We start from the raw sequence: 26,851 nt of genomic DNA on the forward strand, positions 1-26,851 counted from the left end.
CTTTCTTTCTTTCTTTCTTTCTTTCTTTCTCTTTCCTTCTTTCTCTTTCTTTCTTTCTTTCTTTTTCTTTCTCTTTTTTCTTTTGTCTTCTTGTACAAAATGACTAATGTGGAAATGTTTTACATGATTGCACACATATAACCTATATCAGACTATCTGCCTTCTCAGGAAGGGGGGGTGTTGGGTAGGAGGGAGGGATAGAATTTGTAACTCAAAACTTTAAAAAAAAATGATTTTAACAAGTAATTGGGGAAAAATAAAATATTATTAAAAAAAAAGAATAGTTGCGTAGCACCTACATCAGTAACAGAGCTATGATTAGAATCCAGGTAAGAAGACATAACCACAATAAAATCTAATGTTTGTCCATGGCTCCTCAGTCGATTTTTGTAACATTGTTCTTTCTTTGTTTTCCTATCTGTCTGATTCTACCTGTCCAGTATACTTTGCTGAATAATCATTCATCTCTCTACCCTAAGCATGTATACTTCCAAAGAGTCTGTCTTTGTCCCTCTTCTCTCTTCTCCATACACACTTTCTTTCATTTGGTGATTTCATCTGCATCCCTGGGTACAATTATCATCTTTATACAGATGCCTTCCATATCTCTGGGGCATCTAGGTAATGGATAGAGTGCTAGGACTGAACTCAGGAATACTCATGTTCCTGAGTACAAATCTGACCTCAGACACTTACTAGCTGTGTGACCCTGGGCAAATCACTTAATCCTGTTTGCTTCAGTTTCTCATCTATAAAAATAAACTGGAGAAGGAAAAGACAAGCCAATCTAGTATCTTTGCCAAGAAAACTCCAAAAGCTGTCACAAAGAGTTGGACACGACTGAAACGACTGAACAGCAATTCATACCTCTATGTCTTCACTGAATTCCAGTGGTACTTCTTTACTTGACTGAATGTTCTATTGGATTCTCAAGCTCAATGTAGTCAAAATGGAACTCAATACCTTCGCTCATAAACCCACTCCTTCTCCAAACTTTCCTATTTCTTTTGAGGGCATCACCAACTTATCAATCACTCAAGTTCAAAACTTTAGTCATCTTTGACTGTTTCTTGTCCCTTTCTTCCCATAGCCAATTGCTTGCTACATTTTTGTCAATTTTACATCCACAGCATCTCTTGCATGTGCTTCCCTTTTTACATTCTCGTGGGCATCACCCTAGTTCAAATTCTCACCTGCTTTCTCCTGGACTACTATAATAGTCTTCTTAATGGTCTCCCTCATTCCAGTTTCTTCCTTCTTCAATCCTTCTACAGAACTACTAAAATCATCTTCTAAAGAAACATATGTAAACATGTTACTTTACTGCTCAAAAACCTTCTGTAGCTCACTCTTGCTCCTAGGATAAAATGACACCTCCCTTGTCTAGCATTTAAAGCCTTTTATAATATGACCCATGTTTACCTCTCCAGTATTATTTCATATCATTTCTCTTCATGCATTTTACATTCCAGCTAAACTTGACCACCAGCTATTCCCTGAATGAGATATTCTATCTCCTATCCACTATGCATTTATACAAGATGTCTGAAATGCCTGGAATGAACTTTCTTTTCATCTCTGTGTTGTGGAGTTCTCATCTTAAAACTTGAATTGCATGCCACATTCTCTACATAATTTTTTCTAATCCTCCCATTTGTTAATCTTCTCTTTGTTTTAAAAAAAATCCATTGCATTATACTTATCTTTGTACATGTTGTACCATAATTGTTTAAGCTTCTAAAGGTCAGTGGCCAATTATTTTATCCTCAGGTTCAGTGACAGGGCTTTAAAAAATAGGTGCTTAATAAATGTCTTTTGAATTGAATTTAATTGTGCAAAAGATTCAACAAAGTTCATTTGAATTTCAAAGGAATCTTTACACTGATATGTAGCATCTTCTTGTTTCACATAGAAAAGTTATCCTCAGGCCATTCTCTCTGATTGTCCCAAGGAAAAATATTTTTGGTAATCTTTTCTGCTCTCTTCTGAGTGGCAACCTTATTTAGTCATGACTGTGATAATTGGGAGATATGCTATTTCCTTGAATGTGTGTTAAAGACCAGGCTAAAGAGCAAGGAGGACTTAGCAAATTCACCTACTGCCACCCCCTTCTGCTGACTCAATATGGAGAGAAATGATAGAAACAAGAAGAAATGTGGGGGAACATACAGATTCCTGTGTAGGAGGTTGAAATATTTCTGGGCATAGGCGATGTTTTCATCTTGTTGCAGTTGAAGATCTTAGCATCAGAAGAAAATAGCTGACAACATAGATGATTTTGATGAAGATTTGACTGGTCTGTTAAGGAACAGAGAGTATCTTAAAAATATTAGGAACAAGGTGCCCCGAGAACCAGTGAATCAATTAAAAGGCATTTTGAAGAGGAGGGAGAAAATTCTTTGATAAAACTGTAAGGCAAGATACTATGGAAGATGGCAGGTATAATATAGAAGATCCACAATGGAGGAGCAGCTTAGTATCTTAGGAGGAAACAATAAGATAGAAGGATTCTTACAATGAGTAGAAGGGCTGGAGTTCTAAAGTCCCTTCCAGCCCCAGGAGTCTATGATTCCATGATTATTGAACCAGGTAGGTTGGTATAGATATCTGCAATTTGTTATTGGATGACACTCTTTAAAGGATTACCATGGATTTAAATGAAAGAAACAAAGATGCAGCATTGACTGTGCACTGCAGCTGTCACAGCCACCACCACAACTGCCCAGCTTCTGGCTTCAGTGCCAAGGAAACTCAGGTAGATTATGAAATTTTCACTGAGAATGATGATGATTTGAACCATAACCCATAATTTGATTCATAGCTTCTTTTTCTCAGTAGGAGATTAAGATACTTGAAGAATACAGAGAAGAGCTCTTAAGATGAAAACAAATCTATCCCAATTTTCATTTGAGAATGACCTTCCAGAATAGAAAGAACAAGTGAGTGGTGAGATGAAGATAATGAAACACAGGGAGAAAAGAATGAATCTTCTACTCACAAGAAGGGATTGGTGCAAATCACAATATTAACATCATTGATGGAACTGAAAGCTAAGGCAGGAAGTGATAGGGTTTGGGTCTGAAACACACTTGTGCACACATGTACATGTCTGCACATGCATGCACTCGCACACACTTTACTGATGAAAGTTCTGAGCCTGAACACTGCTGGCAATTTGATTCCTAAATGCAGAAATTGCTGAAAAGTATAACGAAAAATTTGAAGAATAGGAATGAGATAAAAGAGGGAAAAGAGAGGACCAGGAAAAATGGGTAGTGCTGATAAAGTTGCCCCAGAATTAGAAGAGATGATGGAAAAGAACTTGAAAGCAAAATATCAGAGGAGAAAGAGACCAAGGACCCAAGAGAAGCAATATATTATCTTTGCTATTGAATTCTTTCCTTACTTTTTTCTTTTCATTTTTTTATTTCATTTTTTTCACAAAGTACTTTATTTTTAAAAAATCTTTTTGTTTATTTAAGTATTTTCTAATTACATTAAAATTTTGAAACATTTGTTTTAAAAAATTCTGAGTCCCAAATTCTCTCCCTTCCTCCCCCTCCTCCAGCTTTTGAGAAGGCAAGCAATATGAGGTTGATTTTACATTTAAAGTCATGCAAGACATCTTTCCAGATTAGCCGTGTGGCAAAAGAAAACACACACAGAAGACAAGAAAAATAAAGAGAGTAAAAGAAATATGCTTCAATCTGCTCCCAGAGTTCATTTGTTCTCTCTTTGGAGGGCATTGCATTTCTCGTCATAGGTAGTCTTGGGTCATTGTCTTGATCACAGCAGCTAAGTCTTTTACAACTGATCATCATTACAATATTGCTGTTACTTTGTACAAAGTTCTCCTAGTTCTGATCACCTCACTTTGTATCGGTTCATATAGATCTTCCCAGGTTTTTCTGAAACTATCTTGTTCATCATTTCTTATAGCATGATAATATTCCATCACAGTCACATACTGCAACTTGTTCAACCATTTCTCAAGTGATGGTCATTCCTCTCAAATCCCAATTCTTTGCCACCACAAAAAAAAGCTGTTATAAATATTCTTGTACAAATAGATCCCTTTCACTTTTCTTTGATCCCTTTGAGTTACAGACCTAGTAGTGGTATTGCTGGGTCAAAGAGTATATACACACTTTTATAGCCATTTGGACATAGTTCCAAATTGTTCACCTGAATGGTAGGAACAGTTCACAACTCCACCAACAGTGTGTTAGTGTTCCAATTTTTCCACATCCCCTCCAGCATTTCTCATTTTATTTTTTCTGTTATATCAGCCAACCTGATAAGTATAAGGTGGCTTAGAGTTGTTTTAATTTGCATTTCTCTAGTTAATAGTGATTTAGTGCATTTTTACAAATTATATAAAGAACTGAATTCCATTATTTAGGTTTTTTTTTTTAAATTAACCTTTTGCCCTTTTCCAGATATCTTCAGGAATCCACTTCCCATTCATGAAATTGTACTGTAATAACTTTCTTTTCTGTAGTGGAAACACTTATTTCTAGTCCATCCAAAAGAGTGAATAAAACATTTGGAAACTTCAGAAAAAGCAAAAGCAAGGAAATGGAGTAAGAAAGAAACAGAATTGAAAAAAAAATGTTTTTAGCCTACAAGCAGAGCTGGTGCACCAAATTAAAAAAATGTCCCAGTGCTGCTATTTATCATCTGTGTGGTCCTAGACAAATCATTTCCCCTTTCTAGGACCCAGTTTTATCCTCTGTAAAAAGAGGATTATCCCCAAAGTGCTGAACTGTGAGAACATATTATGAATCTCTTCTAGGGCTCTTTCTTTAGCAGGATTAAAGGATAGTTATATCCATGTGGTTTAGTTAATAGAACACTGGACTGAATTTAGAAGATCTTAGTGTGAATCCCACTTCTGCTACTTGCTCGCCCTGAGACCTTAGGCAAGTCATTTCATGTCTATGAGTCTGTGTCCTTACATGTAAGAAAGAGTGTGTGGGTGAGATCATCTATCAATTGCCTTCCAGGTGTATTATTTTGAGTTTTTTTTTCTCCTAATCATTTTTCTTACACTTAGAGGAGGCTGCTTTGATGACCCCTGGCATGCACTTTAGAACTATATTTCTCTTTGGTTTTAAAGTTAGCTACATTTGAGATCCATCTGAACTTGAAGTGATGGTATAGTGTACAAAGAAGACTGCATTTGGAGCCACAAGCCCGGGGTCCAAATCTGAGCTTTACTTTTTAAGAGCTGTTTTGGACTAGGTGATCTCCAAGTTTTTTCCAACTCTGTGAACCCAAGAGGTGTGCACTGATGCAGATTTCTGCCAGAGACTAAACTCTAAAATGCTTCCTCTTTGGAATCAGGTACCAATAAGAGTGGTGTTTATTAAACTACTGTTTCTGTGAACTTAATATTGACATTAGGGGAAAAATAATAACTGTGTGACACTGGGCAAGTCATTTAACCATGTTTTCCTCAGTTCCTCATCTGTACAACGAACTGGAGAAGGAAATGACAAACTAATCTAGTATCTTTGCCAAGAAAATGTCAAATGGGGTCATGAAATGTTGGGCATGACTGAAAATGACTAAACAACAACAACAAATTGCATACCATGCACCAGCCTTTATTGATTAGGGTAGTTTCCTCATCATCGTAGGCAGCTAGGATAGAGCATTGGATTTGGGGCTAGAAAATCCTGAATTTAAATCCCATCTCAGACTCTTAATTAGTTGTGTGACTCTGGGCAAGTCATTTAACCCCTATATGCCCCATCTCAGTTTCATCATCAGTAAAATAAAGATAATAATAGCACCTACCTCCCATCATTGTAAGGATAAAATGAAATAATATTTGTAAAGTGCTTTGCAAACCTAAAGTGCTCTATAAATGCTAGCTATCACCACCACCACCACCACCACCATTACCACTACCACCACCATCATCATCATCATCAATCATCCCTTAACATTATTATCTAGAAATTCCCTATACCAGTGAAATCACAGCTTCTGTCCCTATCTTTTCCTTTTCCCCTTCATCTAGCACAGTGCCTTGTACATAGTAGGTGCTTAATGAATGCTTTTTTGTTTGGATTTGTCCCACTTATTATTATATCTCGCCTCAAGGAGGCAATGCAATTCCATCTTTTAGTCTAATTTGCTAATTAACTAACCATGATATTGGCTGCATATATAATTTTACCTTTTTTCAGCTTGAATTTCAGAGCTTTGAACTAGAAGAAAGTGATGGCTGCCTCTCCGACTCAGTGACAGTATATGATGATGTGGAAGGGAAAGAAGAAATAGGTTAGTGTCTCATTTTATCTTTGATATCTTTTGTTTCCATTTTTTAGGATGGATGAAGAATGATGACCGGGGTTTGAAGTGGGGAAAATAGTGCCCAGAATTGGAATAATTCTTCATCAATCAGATTTCCTCAGCCACCCATCCTTGCTTTGGAGGAAAGGTAGATTAGAGAGAAGGGCATAAAGAAGTCAGAAGAAAACTCCAGTTTTCCCATCTATAGAACAAGCATATTGGGCTAGTGTCTAAGATCTTATTCATCCCTAATATTTTGTTTTTATGATGGTGAATAGTGCCATAAACAAACTAAGATATATTCTTCCTTGTTTCCCTTGGTTTCTGCCCCACCCCCTCCCAGAACTTAAGCATGCAGAAGGACATGCATGGCATAATGGAAAGTCTCCTAGACTTAGATTTAGAAGGATCTAGGTTCAAATACTGTCCCTGGCACTTACTAGCTCTGTAACTATGACCAAGCCACTTAACCTCTCAGTTTCCTCATTTGTCAAATAGGGTTCATAGTAGCACCTAACTGACAACATCATGAAGATTATGAAGATTAGTCAATCAATAAACATGAAGTGTCTAGGGTATGCTAGGCAGTATGCTAAGTGCTGGGGACACAAAGAAGGCAAAAGACAATCCCTTTTCTTAATAATGGGGGAGACAATATGCAAATACTTATGTATAAACAAGCTATGGCTAAGATAAGTTGGAGATAATTAAGAGGTGGAAGGCACTGGAATTATGAGATAAAGTATGCAGAACACATTACAAATCTTACACTGCTTTCTAATGTGAGTGATGGTGAGGTGGAATGCTTTTAGATGACATTTATGTTGGGGAGAGGCTACAGAAAATCGTGACTAGGTCCTTGAGATGGACTATTTACATGCTTTGTGGTGTAAAGAACATTGGATTTGAAGTCTGAAGATCTGAGTATGTGTTCTGGCTTTGCCAATGTGTGACCTTCAATGTACCATTTACTTCCTGGGGTCTCAGGTTCCTTGCTTTAAAATGAAAGGTTGGAGCAGATGATTGTTAAGGTCTTTTTTTTTTAACCTCTAATAATCTATGAGACTAAATCCCAGTTGACATGTTGGAGGCAGGGAGGTTAAAATGTATTTAAAAGAATTGATACTAATTCTACATAACTTAAACTTCCTCTTTTCTTGCTAAAAATATCTCTGGGCATATCTGAGTTTGTTTTTCAATAATTGCTTTTGAGAAAAGTCTCCCTTTTCTTTTTCTTGCTATTAATGTCTGATGTCACCCTCATTGGTGAGGGGCCTCGGGCAATGCTGCTGGCTTTCCTGGGCTGGGATTGGGTTAGCTCGGTACTGTGGCTTTGCTGTGCCCCCACCTGGGCTGAGCTCCTCTAGTGCCATGCTAATCAGCTTCCAGGCAGATGAAAGTAGAGTCTTCAGGGGATTCCAGGCCGCCATCTCCTTCATCTCTGAAACAGGTAAATAATAGCAAACCCTTGATTGGTGAGCCAATAGTCCCCAATGCTCCAACTTCTTCCAGTCTTCTTCAACTAGCTCCCTTCATCTTCCAATCCCTTTCCAAACCCCATTTGCTTCTTTAATTGCTCTGGTGCTTTAGCAACGGTGCATTTCCCAAAAGTTTCCAGAAAACCCATACACAATTCAATTAAAACACTAAAAATCCTGAAATAGCTTTTGTTTTCTAATCCTAGCATAGAGCATAATCTTATCAATGGCATTTTCCTGCTGAATCCTAAAACCCTATTTTATAAGTGCAGGAAAGAGGACACTTCATTTTCTCTGTACTATTTTAATTGTTCTGTTTTTGCCCATATTTAAATATCTTAGGCACAGAGGATGAGCCTGAACTTCCTTCAGCTGGCCATGGCACAGTTACAGACCTGGAGGCTGCAGGTGAGTTCTTTGGAAGCCTACTGAGAACTCCAGTGAAGATACACAAAGAACACTAGGAATAAAGCTGAGCTGGAATTATGGATTCTGAGTACCTTGCATTGTTAAACCATAAATCAAATTATCCCCAATTCTTGGGAGGTATTGAGTTCCCCATCACTGGGAGTCTTAATGTGGAAGGACCATATGAGCAGTTGTGATATTATAGAAGATTCCTGTTTAGGTGAAGTTTGGACTAGATAACTCTTGAGGATCCAGCCAACTCCGAGAGTCTATGATCCCAGAATTATGGTGTAGTTAATATAGCATGTGCTGGCCTGGGAGCCAGGCTGCTGTAGATCAGGGCTTCTTAACCTGGAATCTATGAACTTGAAAATGTTTTGATGAAAATTCCAATATAATTGGTTTCCTTTGGAACATGTATTTTATTTTATGTGAGAAATGAATCTGAGAACAGGTTGATAGGCTTCCCCAGACTGCCAGAGGGGCCCATGATACAAAAATGTGAAGAATCCCTAATCCAGATGATCCTTAGGGTCCTTTCTTGCTCATACATTCCACAGTTCTCAGATTTATCTGTTAGCAGTGAGATTGGATTGGAGGAGGAGAGAGGAGAAGGGAAGAGACTAGTCAGAATGCTAAAGTCCAGGAAAGATGTGATAGATGGCAGGATTATGGTGGTGGCATAGTGAATGCTAAGAGATAGGAGGAATATGTGAAAGGAATAATCCACAGTAGGCATTTAAATTGTGTATGTGTGTGTGTGTGATGAACCTCTTTGGCAGTCTGGTGAAGCCTGTGGGTTCCTTTTCAGAATAATTAAAAAAATTCATAATTGAAGGAAATGTTAAATTTAGTTGGAAATTAGTGAAAATGAAGACACATTTTTTTCCCTAAGTTCTTGTACCCTAGATCAGTGCTTCTTAAACTGTGGGTCGAGATGGGGGTCTCAAAAAATTTGGCAACAGAAAATTAATTAAAAATCAAATGTGTAATGAATCTGAGGTGTTTCTGGCAGTACTTACCTATGCTGCACTGTGGGCAACTTCACTGAAGCCTTGGTTCTGAACACAAAGCATGTACACTTTGCACTGTGCACGCCCTCAGGTTGTGCAACACCAAGAAGTCAGGAGTGGAAAAAGTTTAAGAAGCCTTGCCCTAGATTAAGAATCTTTTGTATAGAGGAATTGGGATGTGATAGGCTGAACACAGTGAAAATGAGGGAGGAGAGATGCTTTTGAGGTTTGGTCCCTACAGGTCATTGACTACTGCCTTATATTGTATTTTCTTGAATATCTTTTTTTTTTTTTGCAAAGTAATTAGGGTTAAGTGACTTGCCCAGTAAGTATCTGAGGCTGAATTTGAACTTAGGTCTTCTTGACTACAGGGCCAGTACTCCATCTACTGCACCACCTAGCTGCCCCTTGAATATCACTTTTATCTTTTCCATTTTACTCCAGTTTGGAGTACAGTGACTACCTCCTTGTTCTTTGACTCTGGGTTTTGGGAATGGGCCCCATATACATCAGCCCTGCAGTAACTGATATTGATGGACAATCTTGAAGTCATCCTATCCCGCTTTTCCTAGGTGGTCACTGTGGAGCAGCTTCCAAGACTCCCAGGTTTCTCTTCACCAGGATTGTGGGAGGACAGCCAGCAGCACCCAGGTCTTGGCCCTGGCAGGTCAGCCTGCAGATTGCTGCAGAACATCTCTGTGGGGGGACAGTGATTGGGAAGAGCTGGGTGGTCACAGCTGCCCATTGTTTTAATGATAAGTAAGTACAATGGGAAGGTCTGGTGGATTCATGATGGATTTCTCTTTAGCCTTCAGCCTTCCAAGGATCCTTCACGCCTCTGAATGATGACAGCTCTCACAACTACCTGGGCCAACAGCCTTGTCTTATAATGTCTTCTTCTGCTCTTTCTCGTGGATCTCTGGATTTCCTTTCTTCTTGCTCATATGGACTCATCAAAACAGTCCTAGCAGCTTCCTTTTCTATCTACAAACTCCCCTTTATTTTCACCTGCTGCTCTTGCCACTGGGAAGACAAAACTCTTTAACATGAAGGAATTAGAGAATGACATATGGAGGTCATCAAAGAGATTTTAGACACAAGCAGAGTTCCAAATGAAGAACAGACAGGTGTATGGAGAAGTAGGTTGGAGACAAATTTAGGACTTAGAGGTTCTTACTGTACGTGCACCTTTTGGTGTCCTTATTGGAACACAGAAGTCCTGTTCTAACTAGGCAATCAGCATTAAGTTACTTGCCCAGGGTCATACAGCTAGTAAGTGTTTGAGGCTGGATTTGAACTCAGATCCTCCTGACTTCAGGGCTGGTGCACTATCCACTGTGCCACCTAGATGTCTCCACCAACTAGCTCTTAAAGTAGTACCTGCTGATAGAAAATTAGGACCTCTATCTCCTCTGTGGCACTATCCATTACTACTACAGGTACCACCTGTTAGATAGCAAAACCTCTGGGAAGATGGAAACATCTTCCGCTGCCGAACTTCAAATCTCCTATCCTAGAGTGCCATTTTAATATTCATTTTTTCTGTCTTTTTTTTATTGCCACCATTTAATATCAAGTGACCATCTGGGGAAGGGGACTTTGGCTCAGTGGCAAGAACAGTTCTTGGGATGTTGCCTTACACACATTGTGTTGGGATCTAATGGGAACATTATGAGTGCCATGGCTTATATACAATGCATCCTTTACATTGTCAGGGAAGGAGAGGTTCAGGTACAGGAATAGGCTGTCCTCTGGATCTGTACAATCTGCATCCTTGCCCACATCCAATGCACTTATTCAGTACTTTACATGTTCCCCATTAACCATGATGATTACATGATGATCAATTCCTGCATCTGGTGTGTTTTCTCTGAGCCCTGGCATTAAAGTCGATATAATCCTATCTGCCATATTACTCATTTATATATGTATAAATCCTATCTGCTATATTATATATATATATATACAAATATATATATGATTCTATCTGCCATATTACTCATGTAATTGGCATTCTGTACAACTGATTAAATTGGTCATAATAGCAGGCAAATGATTATTTGAGCCTGTGGACTTATATTTATTGACTGCTTGGTGTAGTGGAAAGAACAATAAACTTCAAGTCAGAAGATCTGTGTTTGAATACCAGCTTTACCATGTATATGACCTTGCACCAATCCCAAACACTTTTGAGCCTCATTTTCCTCATCTTTAAATTGAGGATAGAAAGATCTTCTCGACTTAAAGGAATGTCATGAGGATCAAGTGAAATAATGTATAGAATGCCTTTTGTGCTTCTCATATCCAAGCAGCAACCTATTTACAACTCCCATTTGACTTTCTACTATCTTTTGAGGCACTTGCAAATCTGATATTCTGAGATATTTGTTATGTGATATGTAGCTATATCATACCACTGAGAGAATACTAAAGATACTAAAGATTTTTTAAAAGTAGTGAACAGCTTAGGATCATTGGAAGTATTAAATAACTTTTCAAAATCAGATCTTACCTGATTTCTTCCTATTCTGTACTAGGCTCAACTCATTGTCTATCTATGGTGTCTATCCGAGATATAAGTACTAATGGAATATCTAACATGCTGGCAATCAAAATGTATCCAGTTATTTCAGCAATATATATTCTTCATCCACTTTGGTTTTCCTTTGTGGATAGTTAGTGTGAACTTTTTTCTACAGTGGTGGTTATTCTCATTGAGGAAACTATGCAGTGTTTTAGCCCTTGATACAATCAGTATGAACTCTCTTGGAGAACCTCACCATCTAGAAAATGCATTTTTTATTTGGGTGCTGTATGGTACCTTTCCCCAAAACACTAGAGGAGATGTTTGCTGGATGTCTCTCCCTTTTTGATTCTCTGTTTGATTTGAATACTTAGTGGATCATTGAAATAAGATTATCTCAGTGATTACATTTGTAATGGACATGATCTTAACATGCTCAAGACAAACACTTTGTTGCAGTATAAATATGAGTACTTTTTGCTCTACTGAGTTAATGCTTTAAAAAAAATAACAGTAGAAGATAGTGGATCATCATCCATTCGTGACCATCAATCTAGTTTTGTATTCACTCAGCAAGCATTTATTAAGTATCTTTTATGTGCCAGACACTGTTAAGTGCTGGGGATACAAAAGAAAGGCAAAAAATACATACATACAAATACACACGCACAGAATAACATTCTTATTGCAATGTGCCTCAGTAGTCTCCTCCATTTATAAAGTGGAAGGGATATTACCAACCTATTGTTGGAATGAATAGTGAATAAAAAATTCCTTGGAAATAAAAACTATAAAATACCAGCTATCATATTACAAGTAGGAAAGTCCTGAAGGGTTGTTTCTTCTCAGTTTCTCCTTTCTTTTTGATTTGAGATTTATTCATTCAAGAAATATTCACTGAGCTTCTATCCTATAGTAGAATGAATATTGGGCTTGGTGGTAGGAGATATCTGAGTTCCAGTTTAAATATGACATTTTGTATCTGTGGGAACTTGGGGGAATCACTTAACCACCCTGAACTTCAGTTTCCTTATATGTAAAATGGGGATAATGATACTCTCATTAGCTAACAGAATTATTGCGAGCTAAGTACTTAACAAACCTTAAGGTGTTATAAAAATTCAAGCTCTGATTGTGTACAGGGCACTCCTCTGGGCTAGACTATGCACAAGCCTGGCCATTGTCTCATGGGATTCAGAAGGAATCGTGTGGCTTTTATTTCTAACATCACATTCTGTTTCAGCAGATATAGTTAAAAGTCCTCTTAGAATTTTCCCTTCACTTTTGTCTAGGAAGCAACATGTGCCTGTGTGGATGGTAATTGCTGGAGTCCATGATCTGACTGAGCGAAACAACCAACAGGTAGGGCAAAATATTAAGTCTTTAAAAATAATTCATTCTTGCAATTTTATTTTAGTATAAATTGTTCTCATTCTTCTCACTTCACTCTGCATCTGTTTGCACAAGTTTTTCTGGATTTCACTGCAACCATTTCTTTCTCTCATACAGCACTTTCATACAGTAACTTTCTGTTACTTTCAAATACCATAATTTTTCAGCCATTCTCTATTTGATAGGAGCTCTCTTGGTTTCTAGTTTTTTGCCACTACAAAAAAAGAGAGTGGTTATAAATATTTTTGTACATATGGGACCTTTTGTTCTTTCTCTGATCTCTCTGGGATTTAGGATTAGTTAGTATTGCTGGGTCAAAGGGTATGACAATATAATGACTTTTCTGGACATTTCTAAAAATTGCTTTCCAGAACAGCTGTACTAATTCACAGATACACCAACAAAGAATCAATGCATTTATTTTCTTGAAGTCTCTCCTAACACTAGTCGTTGGTAGACTGGGCATAGTAAGAAGCCAGTCCCTTGAGCGTCAACCTTAACTCCTCCTTCCCTCATCTTGCCTCATGGATTGAGTGAACCAGATTGTCCTAGATGAAACCTCTTCCCTAATCTCCCAATGTGGAAAAATAGTGTTAATACCATGGAGCCTATATAGGTCTTCTCAGGTCCTGACCCTGTTCCCAGAAGAGGGAATGGATTGAAAAAAATACAGTACAATAATGGTACAATATTTCTGGCTATAGTCACATAGTTACCATTTGAGTCCACCATCATATTCCCAGACATGTTTGAGGGATGCCAGGATCAAAAACACTTCCTAGCCTAGAGCAAATTGGCATTTGAAAACTAACTTTGAATAATTGTATAGGACTAGGTTGGATGAAGGAGAGGATCTGTTACTGAAAAATTAGGGGAGGTTGTCCTATACTGCCCTATAGACTGTACAAATGGAAGAAAGGAGTCCCCTGGTGGAGAACTATCGATCATTTAAAACTGAATTTGGAAGTTTTTGACTGTAACATAAACATCGTAACTCTGTCTATTGGACAGGGTTGGGGGGGGTGTCCTTTGTGGTAACAATGGATATCAGAAGTGTGGGCTGAGGAGATGCTGTATTGATGAATATATTTAAAAGAGGTTAAGTGAGAATCTGAAAGATTGGCTGTCAGGGCTACTCTTTAATTCATTTCAATCCAGCAATCATTTCTAGTATCTACTGGCTCCATATCTAAAATTGATTCCTTTGGTACCCCAAAGAATCCTTAGGGTCTTCCAAAGTACAGATGATGGATGATGTCCTACAGAGGAATGCTGATGCTAACCAGTTGTTAGTGCTCTTTCCCACTTTATGTTTATTTCTCAGCATATGTATTGTATCTCTCTAATAGAGTGGAAGCTTATTGAGGGTAGGAACTGTTTTGTTTTTAACTTTCTCAAGGCCTAGCAAAGTGTCTTCTATGTTCTAGGCATTTAATATATATTTGTTGAATTGACCCATTTGCAGATATCTTAACAGGTCCAATAATCTATTGTTAATGATCATCTGGAAGAGTGCTAGAGGAGTTGGGCTTAGGGTTGTGAAGAATATACACAGGTCCTAGGGTTCCAGGACAGTACAGACTTCATGTATCTAGTAGTTTATATGGAGGCCCCAATCTCACAAGAACTGATATTCCTGGGCTCACTATGACTCCTGTTTCCAGCCACCCAGGCCAACATTGTAGAGAATAACCAAGCCAGGGTAAAAACCTTCCAGAAGAGTCCAGGTAAAGAGAGGGGCAGTGCAATGCAAATGCCATGGATAAGACATTAGACAGTGACATGAGTTCAATGTATTTAGATGGGAGAAGCAATACAATTATTGCTGGTTTATGTGAGACTGGTCCCTTATAATTGTGCTCATTCAGAGTACTGTAGCATGAAAAGAGAGTGATAAGATCTGGGAAGTGAGCAGGTTATTGGTGTCTGAGAATGGGGTATAGTTTTGTGGACCATAATTTAATATATAGGCATGACAGGTTCTTGTTCAGAGATTCAGTATAACTAAGGAGGCCTGGTAAAATGTATTTGCCTGGAGCCTTTACAAATTTAATAAAAGACCCTTAAATTGAAAAGGAAGGAGGAGAGAGAAAAATGTTTACACACACACACATACGCTAGATATCATAGAATAGGAATTTTAAAATTTTGAACTAATTTTTAGAAGTTCCATGAACTTGCTTTTAAACAATATTTTGATAACTATATTTCAATATAATTGGTTTCCTTTGTAATCCTAGGTTATTTTATTTTATGTATTTAAAAACATTCTGAGATGGGATCCATAGGCTTCACCAAACTCCCAGTCCATGATGGATAAGAGTTAGAACTTCTGAGTTTAAGGACAGCTGCAATGTAGGAAGAAGAACAATAGTAGAGATGCCCAGAAATTCCTAAGAGACAAAGTTAAATAAAGGAATCATGCACTCAGATATCTTTAGAGAGATTCACAAGCATAAAATATGGGGAAAACCCAAAATGATCTAGAGGTCCTAATGAAGGTAGACAAATAGGACATTTTCAGTATTGCTGAGTTATAGTTGAATGTGAAATGTATAATGGGAACATGATTCTGGAAGAGAATGCTCCATTTAAAAGGAACAGAAGAGGTAAATATGGCTGGGTAGATACAGAGTAGCCTTGGATATTAAGAAGATATACTCATGTGAAGATATCAAGGGATCAGAAAGGAGAAGCATGATGGAGAACATTTGAATGAAGATCAATTGAGGCTGAAATACAAGTGATATTGACCTTGAGCTAGGGTGGTGGCTATATTAAAAGAAAGAAGTGGATATGAGTGAGAGATATCATGTAGGACAGTGTGTTAAAAGTACCAAGAAACAGAAAGAAAAGAGAGAAAGACTATGGGAAATAGGAGTGGAGACAAGATGTTAGAAAAAAGTCAGAGACTCCTTTGAGCTCTCCCAAATTCCCCTCTAAACAATTTTAAAATAATGCCTCAAAATAAATTCTGGAGTGACAAACCAACAAAAGGATGGGGTGTCTTCCAGCCCAAGACAACATAGAAGGTCAACAGGAAAGGTCTGTCACATCTGGGTGAGAGTGGAGTGTAGTCCAGTGCAGGCAACACCCTGGCAAGCCAACAGCAGGCCTTGGGGGCAACTGGATCAGCAGCAGAGGCTTCCAAAGCTCTCAGCCCACAGATAGTAAGGGGGTCAAACAACTGGTCAGAAGGAGATTGCAGGGTTCCCTTTTCTGGCACTAAGTTCAGGACTTTGATGCATTGCCCATGAGTGAATCTGGGTTATAGCCCCAGGGTGAAGAGAAGCACCAGCACACTAAAGCTTTTGACTGCAGGGGAGCGGAGACCTTGGTCACATTTCTAGGGCTGAAAAATGTGCTGGTGGTCACTCATACACCAGAGCACAGGACAGGAGAACAGTAAAATGCATCTCCTTAGATCATACCACTTTGGAAAACTGGAAACTTAGAGACCCCCAAAGAGCTCCACAAAAAACCTGAGACTTAGGACAATGTCCCCTCTACCCTGGTAGCAGAGCCCAACTTTTACATTAAGTTAAAAGTTAATGAATAGGCTGGAAAAATGAGCAAACAATAAGAAAAAGAACTTGACCATAGAAAGTTACTATAGTGACAGGGAAAATAAAAACACAAACTCAGAAAATCCAATGAAATTAAAACTGCTACATCCAAAGACCCAAAGAAAAATGTGAGTTGGTGTCAGGCCTAAAAAGAATTCCTTGGAGGGCTCAAAAAAGATTTAAAAAATCATATAAGAGAGGCAGAAGAAAAATTGAGAAAAGAAATGAGAGTGATGCAAAAAAGTAATGAAAAGAGTCAAAAGTTTGGTAAAGGAAGCACAAAAAAATACTGAAGAAAATAACACCTTAAAAAACAGAATAAGCAAAATGGTAAAAAGAGGCACAAAAATCCACTGAAGAAAAGAAGTCCTTAAAAAGTAGAATTGGCCAAATGGAAAAAGACATATAAAACTTCATTGAAGAAAAAGCTCCTTAAAAAACAGAATTGGCCAAATGGAAAAGGAGATACAGAAGCTCACTAAAGAAAATAATTTCTTAAAAATTAGAATTGGGCAAGTGGAAGCTAATAACTCCATGAGACATTAAGAAACAATAAAACAAAATCAGGAGAATGAAAAAAAATAGAAGAAAATGTGAAATATCTCATTGGAAATAACTGACAAGATCAAGGAGAGATAAATTTTTTTTAATGAAGCAATTTGGGTTAAGTGACTTGCCCAGGGTCACACAGCTAATAAATGTCAAGTGTCTGGTCTGAGACTGGATTTGAGCTCAGGTCCTCCTGACTCCAAGGCCGGTACTCTATCCACTGTGCCACCTACCTGCCCTAAAGAGATATAATTTAAGAATTATTGTGGTACCTCAAAGCTATGATCAAAAAAAGAGCCTAGATATCATCTTTCAAGAAATTATCAAGGAAAACTGTCCTGATATTCTAGATCGAGAGGGGAAATAGAAATGGAAAGAATCCATCAATCACCTCCAAAAGAGATTCCAAAATGAAGATTCCCAGGAATATTATAGCCAAAACCAGATCTCCCAGGTCAAGGAGTAAATACTGTAAGCAGCCAGAAAGAAACAATTCAAATATCATGGAGCAACAGTCAGGATGACACAAGATTTAGCAGCTTCTACATTAAAGGATCAGAAGGCTTGGGATATTATATTTCAGCTGCAAAGGAGTTAGGATTACAACCAAGAATCACCTACCCAGCAAAACAGTATAATCCTTTGGGGGAAAAATGAATATTCAATGAAATAGAGGACTTTCAGGTATTCCTGATGAAAAGACCAAAGCTGAATAGAAAATTTGACTTTCAAATACAAGACACAAGAGAAGCATAAAAAGGTAAACAAATACAAATCAAAACATCTCTGAGATACCACATCACACTAATCATATTGGCTAACATGACAAAACAGGAAAATGATAAATGTTGGATAAGATGTGGGAAAATTGGAACACTAATGCATTGTTGGTGGAGTTGTGAAATGATCCAACCATTTTGGAGAGCAATTTGGAACTATGCCCAAAGGGCTATAAAAATGTGCATACCCTTTGATCCAGCAATAGCACTTCTAGGGCTGTATTCCAAAGAGATCACACAAATGGGAAAAGGACCCACATGTACAAAAATATTTATAGCAGCTCTTTTTGTGGTGGCAAAGAATTGGAAATTGAGGGGATGCCCATCAATTGGGGAATGGATGAACAAGTTGTGTCATATGAATGTAATGGAATACTATTGTGCTATAAGCAATGATGAGCAGGCAGACTTCAGAAAAATCTGGAAAGACTTGTATGGACTGATGCTGAATAAAGTGAGCAGAACCAGGAGAACATTGTACACAGTAACAGCCATGCTGTGTGATAACTAACGTTGACAGACTTAGCCCTTTTCAGCAATGCAAGGATCTAAGAAGTCTCCAAAGGCCTCATGATGGAAAAATGCTATCCACATCCAAAGAAAGAACTATGGACTTTGAATGCATATCGAAGCATACTATTTGCTATTTTTTTCTTCTGTTTTGTTTTGTTTTCTCTTTCTGGTGGTTCCTCCTATTGGTTCTAATTCTTCCTTACAACATTACTAATATGAAAATGTTTAATAGGAATGTCTATGTATAGCCTATATGAGATTGTGCACTGTCTTGGTGAGGGAGGTGGGAAGGAAAGGGGAGAAAAATTTAAAACTCAAAAACTTGTGGAAGTGATTGTTGATAAATCAAAATAAATTAATAAAAAAAGGTAAACAGGAAAAAGAAATCATAAGGGACTCAGTAAGGTTAATCTGTTTACATTCTTAATATGGGAAAATGATACTTGTAACTCCTAAGAACTTTATCATTATTAGGGCAGTTAGAAGGAGTAAATATAGATAGAGGGCATAAATTGAATATGGTGGGATGTTAACTTAAAAAACAAAATTAAGGATAAGAGAGGAATGTAGGTGGAGAAGGGAGAAGGGAGAGGTAAAAATGGGGTAAATTATTTCACATAAAAGAAGCAAGAAAGAGCTTTTACAGTGGAGGGGAAGATTGGGGAGGGAGCATTTAAATCTTAGTCTCAACAGAATTGGCTCAAAGAGGGAATAATATACACACTCAATTGGGTATAGAAATCTATCCTATCCTACAGCAAGGTAGGAGAGTAAGGGAATGAGAAGGAGGGGGCTGCTAGAAAAGAGGGTGGATTGAGGAAAGTGGTAGTCAGGAGCAAAACACTTTTGAGGATGGACAGGGTGAAAGGAGAGGAAGAGAAGAATAAACAGGGGAAAATAGGATGAAGATAAACATACAGTTAATAATCGTAAATATGTAAGCTTCTTTCATGAGGCCCTCATTTCTCAAATAATTAGAGAGCTGAGTCAAATTTATAAGAATACAAGTCATTCCCCAAATGATAAAAGGTCAAAAGAGGTGAGCCAGAATTTTTCAGATGAAATAATCAAAGCTATCTATAACCATATGAAAAAGTACTCTAAGTCACTATTGATTAGAGAAATGTGAATTAAAACAATTCTGAGGTACCACCCCATACCTATCAGATTGGCTAATATGAAAGAAAAGGAAAATGACAAATGTTAGAGGGGATGTGGGAAAATTGAGACATCAATGTAGTGTTGGTAGAATTATAAACTGATTCAACTATTCTGGAGAGTAATTTGGAACTGTGCCCAAATGACTGTAAAATTATCCATACTCTTTGACCCAGCAATATCACTACTAGGTCTGTATCCCAAAGAAATAAAAAACAAAATGGAAAAGGACCTCTACATACAAAAATATTTAAAATGACTTTTTGTGGTCGCAAAGAATTGGAAATTGAGGGAAGGCCCATCAATTGGGGAATGACTGAACAAGTTGTGCTATATGATTATGATGTTGTGTTATAAGAAATGACAAGCAGTATGCTCTCAGAAAAACCTGGAAAGACTTACATGAACATGACCAAAGTGAAACAAACAGAACTAGGAGAACATGGTTCAAGCAAAACTAGGTACCCCATAAACAGCAATATTGTATTACGTTTAACTGAATGACTTAGCTATTCTCAGCAACAGAATGATCCCAGGCAATTCTGAAGCATTTATGATGAAAAGTACTATCTACTTTCAGAGAAAGAACTGAGGGAGTCTGAATGCAGATCAAAGTATACATTTTAAATTTTTCCTTATTTTTCTTGGTTTTTTGGCCTGCTTTCTTTTACAACATGACTAGTATGGAACTATGTTTTTTATGACTGCACATGTATAATCTATATCAAATTGCTTGTCTTTTCAATGAGGCAGAAGAGGAGAGAGGTAGAGAGGGAGAGAATATGGAATTCAAAAATTTAAAAGATGAATATCAAAATTGTTTTTTACATGTAATAGGGAAAAATAAAGGAAAAAAAGAGTATGGGAAACAGATCACAAGCCTGGCTCAGAAACATGATATAAAAGTGATGGGAGAGTTCAGTCTTCATGGCTGGTCGTTGCATTGCTCAGAATGGTAAAGAAGACTGCCATTGATCTTTGAACTGGAAAGGAGCCAACCCAGAAATCCAGTGTCTTCTAGGAAACCTCATAAATAGCTCATTAGAGCTATTGCAGGATGTAGTGTAGGCAGTCTGACTCACAACAGGTTGCCACTCAGGAATTTGGGAGTGCTGTAGGAGCTTTGGGTGTTTTTAGTGTTCAAACTTACATGGATAAACAGGACATGCTCACTGGCTCCAGAATATCTTGGCTCCTAGCTCCCAGAAACTTGGCTTCACAGCATTCTGATTCCTGTGTCTCTGTCCCTAAAATCTTAGCCCTGAAAAGGAATGTTTCTCAAATACCCACAGGCTAATACCACCTGGGTGCCACCCAGCTTTTATGAATTTATTTTGACCTAGTTGCTATTTTCTTCTCTTCCATGTTCTCTTTGAACTCTAAGAGGTACTACTAATTTCATTCAAGAGTTTTTAGGCATTTAATTCTCATGTTAGCGAAGATATGATGGGTAGTGTACCATGGTGGACAGAGAGCTACAGTTGGAGCCAGGAAGACTGGTTCAAATTCTGCCCTTGATACATCCTGACTGTTTGGTTCTGGGCAAATCACTTGCAGAGAAGGTGACAATTTTCATTGGTAGAGGGAATTTCCTTGCATGGGAGATTCCTACAGCCATGAAATCAGAATTCCAGTCCCTAGTCTATTAGTGATGATAGAAGCAGGAATGAGAAACAGTATTGTGTAGTGGTTAGAATGTTGACCTTGGAATCAGATACTGGTTTTGACACATTATAGCTATGTGACCACGAGAAGTCATTTGATTACTAGGCCATCCGTTTCCAATGACATGGAAATAACATTTTCTCAAGTGGAAGTTTCCTACACCAGTGGAGTAGACAGAGTACTTGATTCATACCTGTATTTAAATTCTGGCACCGCCACAAACTCACCACCTATGTGACTTTCTAAAAATCAGTTAACCTCTGCACTTCAGTTTCTTCCTTTGTAAAATGTGGGGTTGGACTAAATGATCTCTAAGTTTCCTTCCAACTTTATGTCTACAATGATGAAATGTTAATTTATGCTGTTAGGGAATTCTCAACAATTCTACGCATTGATGGAATCAAAGTTATGGACCAAAAAAAAAACAAAGATGAAGACAAAAAAAATCAAACCCACGCTAAATTCTGCCAGTCAGAGTTTTGCAGTAGTGGGGATGATCATGCTGGTTCAACATTTGTATGTGTGAGCTTCAGTTAGGTACTGAGTCAGCATTAGCTTGTTGCTGGGCCCAGTCTTTTGGAGGGTTTCTCATTTCACTTCCTTCTTCTTCCTAGAAAAGATCAATAAAGCACATTTTGATTCATCCAGCCTTTGACAGAACCACGATGGACTATGATATCGCTTTGTTGCAAGTGGCTGAACCATTTCAGTTCAATCACTATGTTCGTCCAGTGTGTCTTCCTGAGAAAGGTCAAGAGATACCATCTTCCAGCATGTGTGTGGTCACAGGATGGGGGATTGATCATCCGGGTCTGTATGGAATCTTTTCTTCTACTTTTGTCCACATGTAGATCAGTTTCATAGGTGGAGGAGCTCTTGCCCACCCGCTTTCACCATTCTATGAAACATGTCCATGCTATTCTTTTCTGCCCATGCTACTGTGAATCACATACAGTCATAAATTCACCTTCCTGCTCTGCTTCTGCCTGGGGCACAACAATGTGAGAGTGGCTACACCAAGCCAGACCATATTGTCTCTGTTTAGTCCAGTGTTTTGTCTCCAACTGAGGTAATTTGCGGGCAAGGATAATCTCTTTTCCTTTAAACTATTGCCCTTAGAACCCAGAGCTGCACTCTAATTTTCCTAAAATAACTATGTATGGAGTTGTGCTTCAACCTTATGGCATGAAACCCCCAATTTCTTCTGGCCCTTGACATGTTTTTGAATGTCCCTTCCCAGAATGTTGAATGGAGCTCTTGGAGTCTGATAAAGTGGAGAACTAGAAACAGTAACATATGGAGGTGGGAGAGATATCAGTCATAATGAGTGCTGAACAGGGAAATGGGGAAGACTTAGGTTGGCTAGGCAGAAGAGTCTTGCAGAGCAGACTGGACAAAGGACTGAGAAATAGTAAGGAGCAGATATCGTGGTGAGAGAAGGTAAATTTTGGTCCTCTGGGAGGGGATTAGGGCTGCTGTGTAAAGACCGGGGGGAATAAAGGGAAATTGAAATGAGCTCAATCTGGGCCATTGGGTAGATTCTATCAGGACCAAGTTATAGAGGCCAAGGTGGTAGGGGTAAAAATTTTTGGTCTTTAACCAAAAATGTGTTTTGCCTTCAGATGGAGAAAAATCCAACAAACTGCAGCAACTTGAAGTTCCCATCCTTGATTCTGATGTGTGTCAGGAGTATTATCAAAATCTCTCTGTGGGGCTATCTCAGAGAATGTTTTGTGCTGGGTTCCCTTCTAAAAGAGATAAGGATTCTTGCTCAGTAAGCTCATGCTCATGTCTTATTAGGTTCCCAAGCTACACACCCAATCCATCTGTTTATTACTTTGGGATAGCTGAGTTCTTTCCAAAGAATTTTCCCTTGAGGGTATAGAGAACTCTTAGAAAATTTCCATTTCAGGGTGTAAGGTGTGGGGCAGAGTGAGAAGAAAGGAGATGGTCTTCCTGTACTTTTTTAGGCTGAGAATTCTGAACAAGGAATTGAGATAGGACCACAAGGGCCTGCAATAATATAAGGATATATAGTAAGATATATAGGATAACCTCTGGCATTTTAATTCCAGAAGCTACCCACTTTTGTTATTTAAACATTTTTTTCTTTCATATGCCTAGGGTGACTCAGGTGGTCCCTTAGTTTGTTCCCTTGAAGATTCAGGTCTTTATGCCCTTTTTGGGATAACCAGCTGGGGCTTTGGCTGTGGAAGGATTAACTATCCAGGTGTCTACACCAGTGTCACTGTCTTCACTGACTGGATCAAACAGCATCTTAATGATACTGGTATGTATGAAGAGGAAACCATTCCTATTCCTTAGATTGGCACCATCCAGATTCTCGACCAAAAAAGAAGGCACTAATTTCAACCCCTAGTTAGCCCCTGAACAGCAGATTGAAAGCTTACCTAAACAGCCTATGTCTTTGATCAACATAGTACATATTGACTCCCAGGCACAGAAAACATCTTGTTGCAGGCAAAATATGCACTTTTAGGGCCCTTTCATTCCTTAATTTTATTAGCAATACATAGGGTGGTTGAGGAGCACAGCCAGGGTCACACAACAGTGGTGAGTTCTGGAGGCTCCAAACGTGCTTGGGAAGAGTCATGCGTTTAGGCTAGGTTTGTTTTGCCTTCAGTACTAGAGTATAATTTAACACTGGCTTACTTTTGTGAAATTCACAGCTTAGTGCACAGGAAAGTGCAGAAGTAAAAAGTCAAATAACCTCTGGGAAGCTAGAATGTGACTCAGTTGCAGATTCTGGGGCTCCATCCTATCTCCTGCTGTGTCTGCTTTGTGTGACCTTTGCCACTGACCCTCTGGAGCAAGTAGGAGGTTGTGCAGCATTCCTGCTTCCCCAGGTGTGTTGCACCAATCAGGTCTTGTGCTACACCAGATTCAGGACAGAAAAGACATTAAAGGAATATTTAGTGATGGTGATGTTTCTTCCAGATTTGGCCTAGGAGTTGTACGTCTGAGCCTCTGTAAATCGGCTCAGTAACTCCCAGAACCAGTGCCCAGCTGTCGTTAGCAGAGTAACAACTTAACAAACTCTAATGAAGCCATCTTCTCCTTGTCTAGTGGTGATATATGGGGTATTTAGAAGTGGTAAATATGGTGAGAGAGCAAATATGAGAGTTTCAAGTAGGAGCCACCACCTATGTGGTAATGTGGTAGTGCAGCAGGAATGGCTTTTGTAGGGAGCTATTTCTTACTGGATTTTCTCTCCTATCAATACCAATGGCTTCTCTCCCAACAGATCTTGCTGTGATTTCCTTCTTTTCTTTTCTTTTCTTTCTTTCTTTTTTCCTTCCTTCCTTTCTTTTTGTTCTGAATTGTTTCCCTCCCTCCTTCCCCACTAAAGAAGGCCACCATTTGATGCAGGTTTTTAAATATATGTAAAACCATACTATGTGTACTTCTATTTATCAGTTCTTTCTCTGGAGGTGGATAGTATCTTCCTTTATAGGTCCTTTATAGTTGATCTGAGTGTTTATAGTACTCAGAATAACTTGGTTGTTCACAATTATTCTTCGAACAATATTGCTGTTACTGTATACGGTGTTTTCTTGGTTCTGCATAGTTTACTTTTTATTATTTCATACAAGTCTTTCCATGTTTTTCTAAATTCAACCAGCTCATCATTTCTTAGAGCTCAGTAGTATTCCATCACAATCATAGACCAAAACTTGCTATCTATTCCCAAACTGAGTAGCATTCCCTCAATTTCCATTTTTTTTTTTGTCACCACAGAGAGCTGATAGAAATATTTTTGTACATACAGGTCCTTTCCTTTTTCTCTGATCTCTTTGGGAAACAGACCTAAAAGTGGTATTGCAGGGTCAAAGGGTATACACAATTTTTTAACTCCTTGGGCATAATTCCAGATTGCTCTCCAAAAGGGTTGGATCAGTTCACAGTTCCACCAACAGTGTATTAATGTCCCAATTTTTCTACATCCCCTCCAACATTTGTCATTTTCCCCTTTAACATTTGAACCAATCTGATAGGTGTGAGATGATATCTCTGCTATAGTTTCTTCCCCCATTTTTTCAGGCATGGATGAAATAATTGGCTTTTTATGGCCAGTATAAATTGGTCTTTAAGATGTAACCATTCAGGTTTTCCACTAATCTAATACAAATAGCGTGTGTGTGTGTGTGTGTGTGTGTGTGTGTGTGTGTGTGTGTTTGGAAAGAATGTCCATGATTAAGACTGGGTTTTGATGATAATAGATAAAGGGAAATTTTTTGTTATGGAATGACCAGTCTGAATTTCTTCTTTCTTTGGGTACATCCAGAGGATGATAGATGAGATAGATTTAAAGGCCATTAATTGAAAACATAGACACATGTTTTCACTTGTCAGCTACAAGCTGTTTTTGGCTGAGAGGACCCAGTGCTGATTATGATTTAGGAGCTGTTCAAGTGAAGATCTCAAAGACTGATTAGCAGAGCATATGAAACCACAGCATTTAGCTAGGCTAATTGATACAACAATACAACCCAGTGACAGATTAGAGAAATAGATGGAAGATGTCATTTTGACAAAGAGATTAGAAGTCAGAACAAATATGACAGGGAATAGAACCAGCAAAGGATGAGGTAGGAATTCCCAGTTCAGATCCTGGGGAGAGAAACTTGGAAAGGCAGAAAAAACTCTATTTTATGCTCACCCTCACAGTGGAGATGCTTTAGAGTATGGGGGATGGGAAAACTGGAAAATGGAAGGTTTCTGATAGACTTTGGAACATCAAGGATTCATATTTCTAGGAAAATGGTAGGCAAATAGAAACTGCCTTTCCATCAAAAGACCTGAATATGTGGTGACTGGAAGGTAGCACCTTTTGAGAGTGGTATGAAGCAATTTCCTTCCCTTGTCAAGCAATGCCAAGAGGACAGTGGGGAATACAGAAGGATGTATTGGGAGTACTCAGGGTGACAGGTTGGACAAAGGGCTGTTTGACCTGGTAGGACAACTGTCTCCATATGGAATGGGGCATGGGTTAATGTGATTTCTCAAATAGGGACCCTCTCAGTTTGATTTAAATGTACTGCTAGAGTTTCCCAGGACTAATAGAAACAATGAAGGACCAAGGATCTCAAATATCATCAAGGGATCAGGATTTATGTAATGTTTAGAGGCTCTACTGCACTGAGAGTAGGGAGATATTTCATCTGTGGGACTTTCTTATCCCGCCAGTGGAGTTACACACTAAATTATCAAGACCAATGAAAACTGTGTATATTCATCTAGGAAAGTGTGAAGAAGGCATTTATCTGATCACTTCTATCTCAGGAAGGGACAATCTTATTCTCTGTCTCTAAGAAAGATGGTGGAAGCCAGGTGTGAGGAATGAGAGATGCAAGATAACCAATGATTTAGCCAAATTGGGGGGCCATATTTATAAAATGGATTAACTGGGGGAATGTGATCTTGTGAGAATTAGGGTTAGAGATGAATGTGAGATAAGCTTCCACTCTAGATTGTACACTAT

At 38.4% G+C, this 26,851-nt stretch overlaps 1 protein-coding gene across 1 annotated transcript in view; it reads left to right on the forward strand.

The window, feature by feature from the left end:
• The window catches only part of LOC114034000 (ovochymase-2-like), a 51,238-nt gene that overhangs the window by 22,015 nt on the left and 2,372 nt on the right, over nt 1-26,851 (forward strand). Inside the window, exons 13-20 of the mRNA XM_027849646.1 lie at nt 6,198-6,291; nt 7,622-7,753; nt 8,124-8,189; nt 9,775-9,961; nt 13,019-13,088; nt 21,963-22,158; nt 22,971-23,122; nt 23,473-23,638. Coding sequence (XP_027705447.1) covers nt 6,198-6,291; nt 7,622-7,753; nt 8,124-8,189; nt 9,775-9,961; nt 13,019-13,088; nt 21,963-22,158; nt 22,971-23,122; nt 23,473-23,638 — 1,063 coding nt within the window. The remainder of the gene's footprint in view (nt 1-6,197; nt 6,292-7,621; nt 7,754-8,123; nt 8,190-9,774; nt 9,962-13,018; nt 13,089-21,962; nt 22,159-22,970; nt 23,123-23,472; nt 23,639-26,851) is intronic.

This window comes from Vombatus ursinus, unplaced genomic scaffold (assembly GCF_900497805.2).
Source record: "Vombatus ursinus unplaced genomic scaffold, bare-nosed wombat genome assembly UNPS02007822.1, whole genome shotgun sequence".
NCBI lineage: Eukaryota > Metazoa > Chordata > Mammalia > Diprotodontia > Vombatidae > Vombatus > Vombatus ursinus.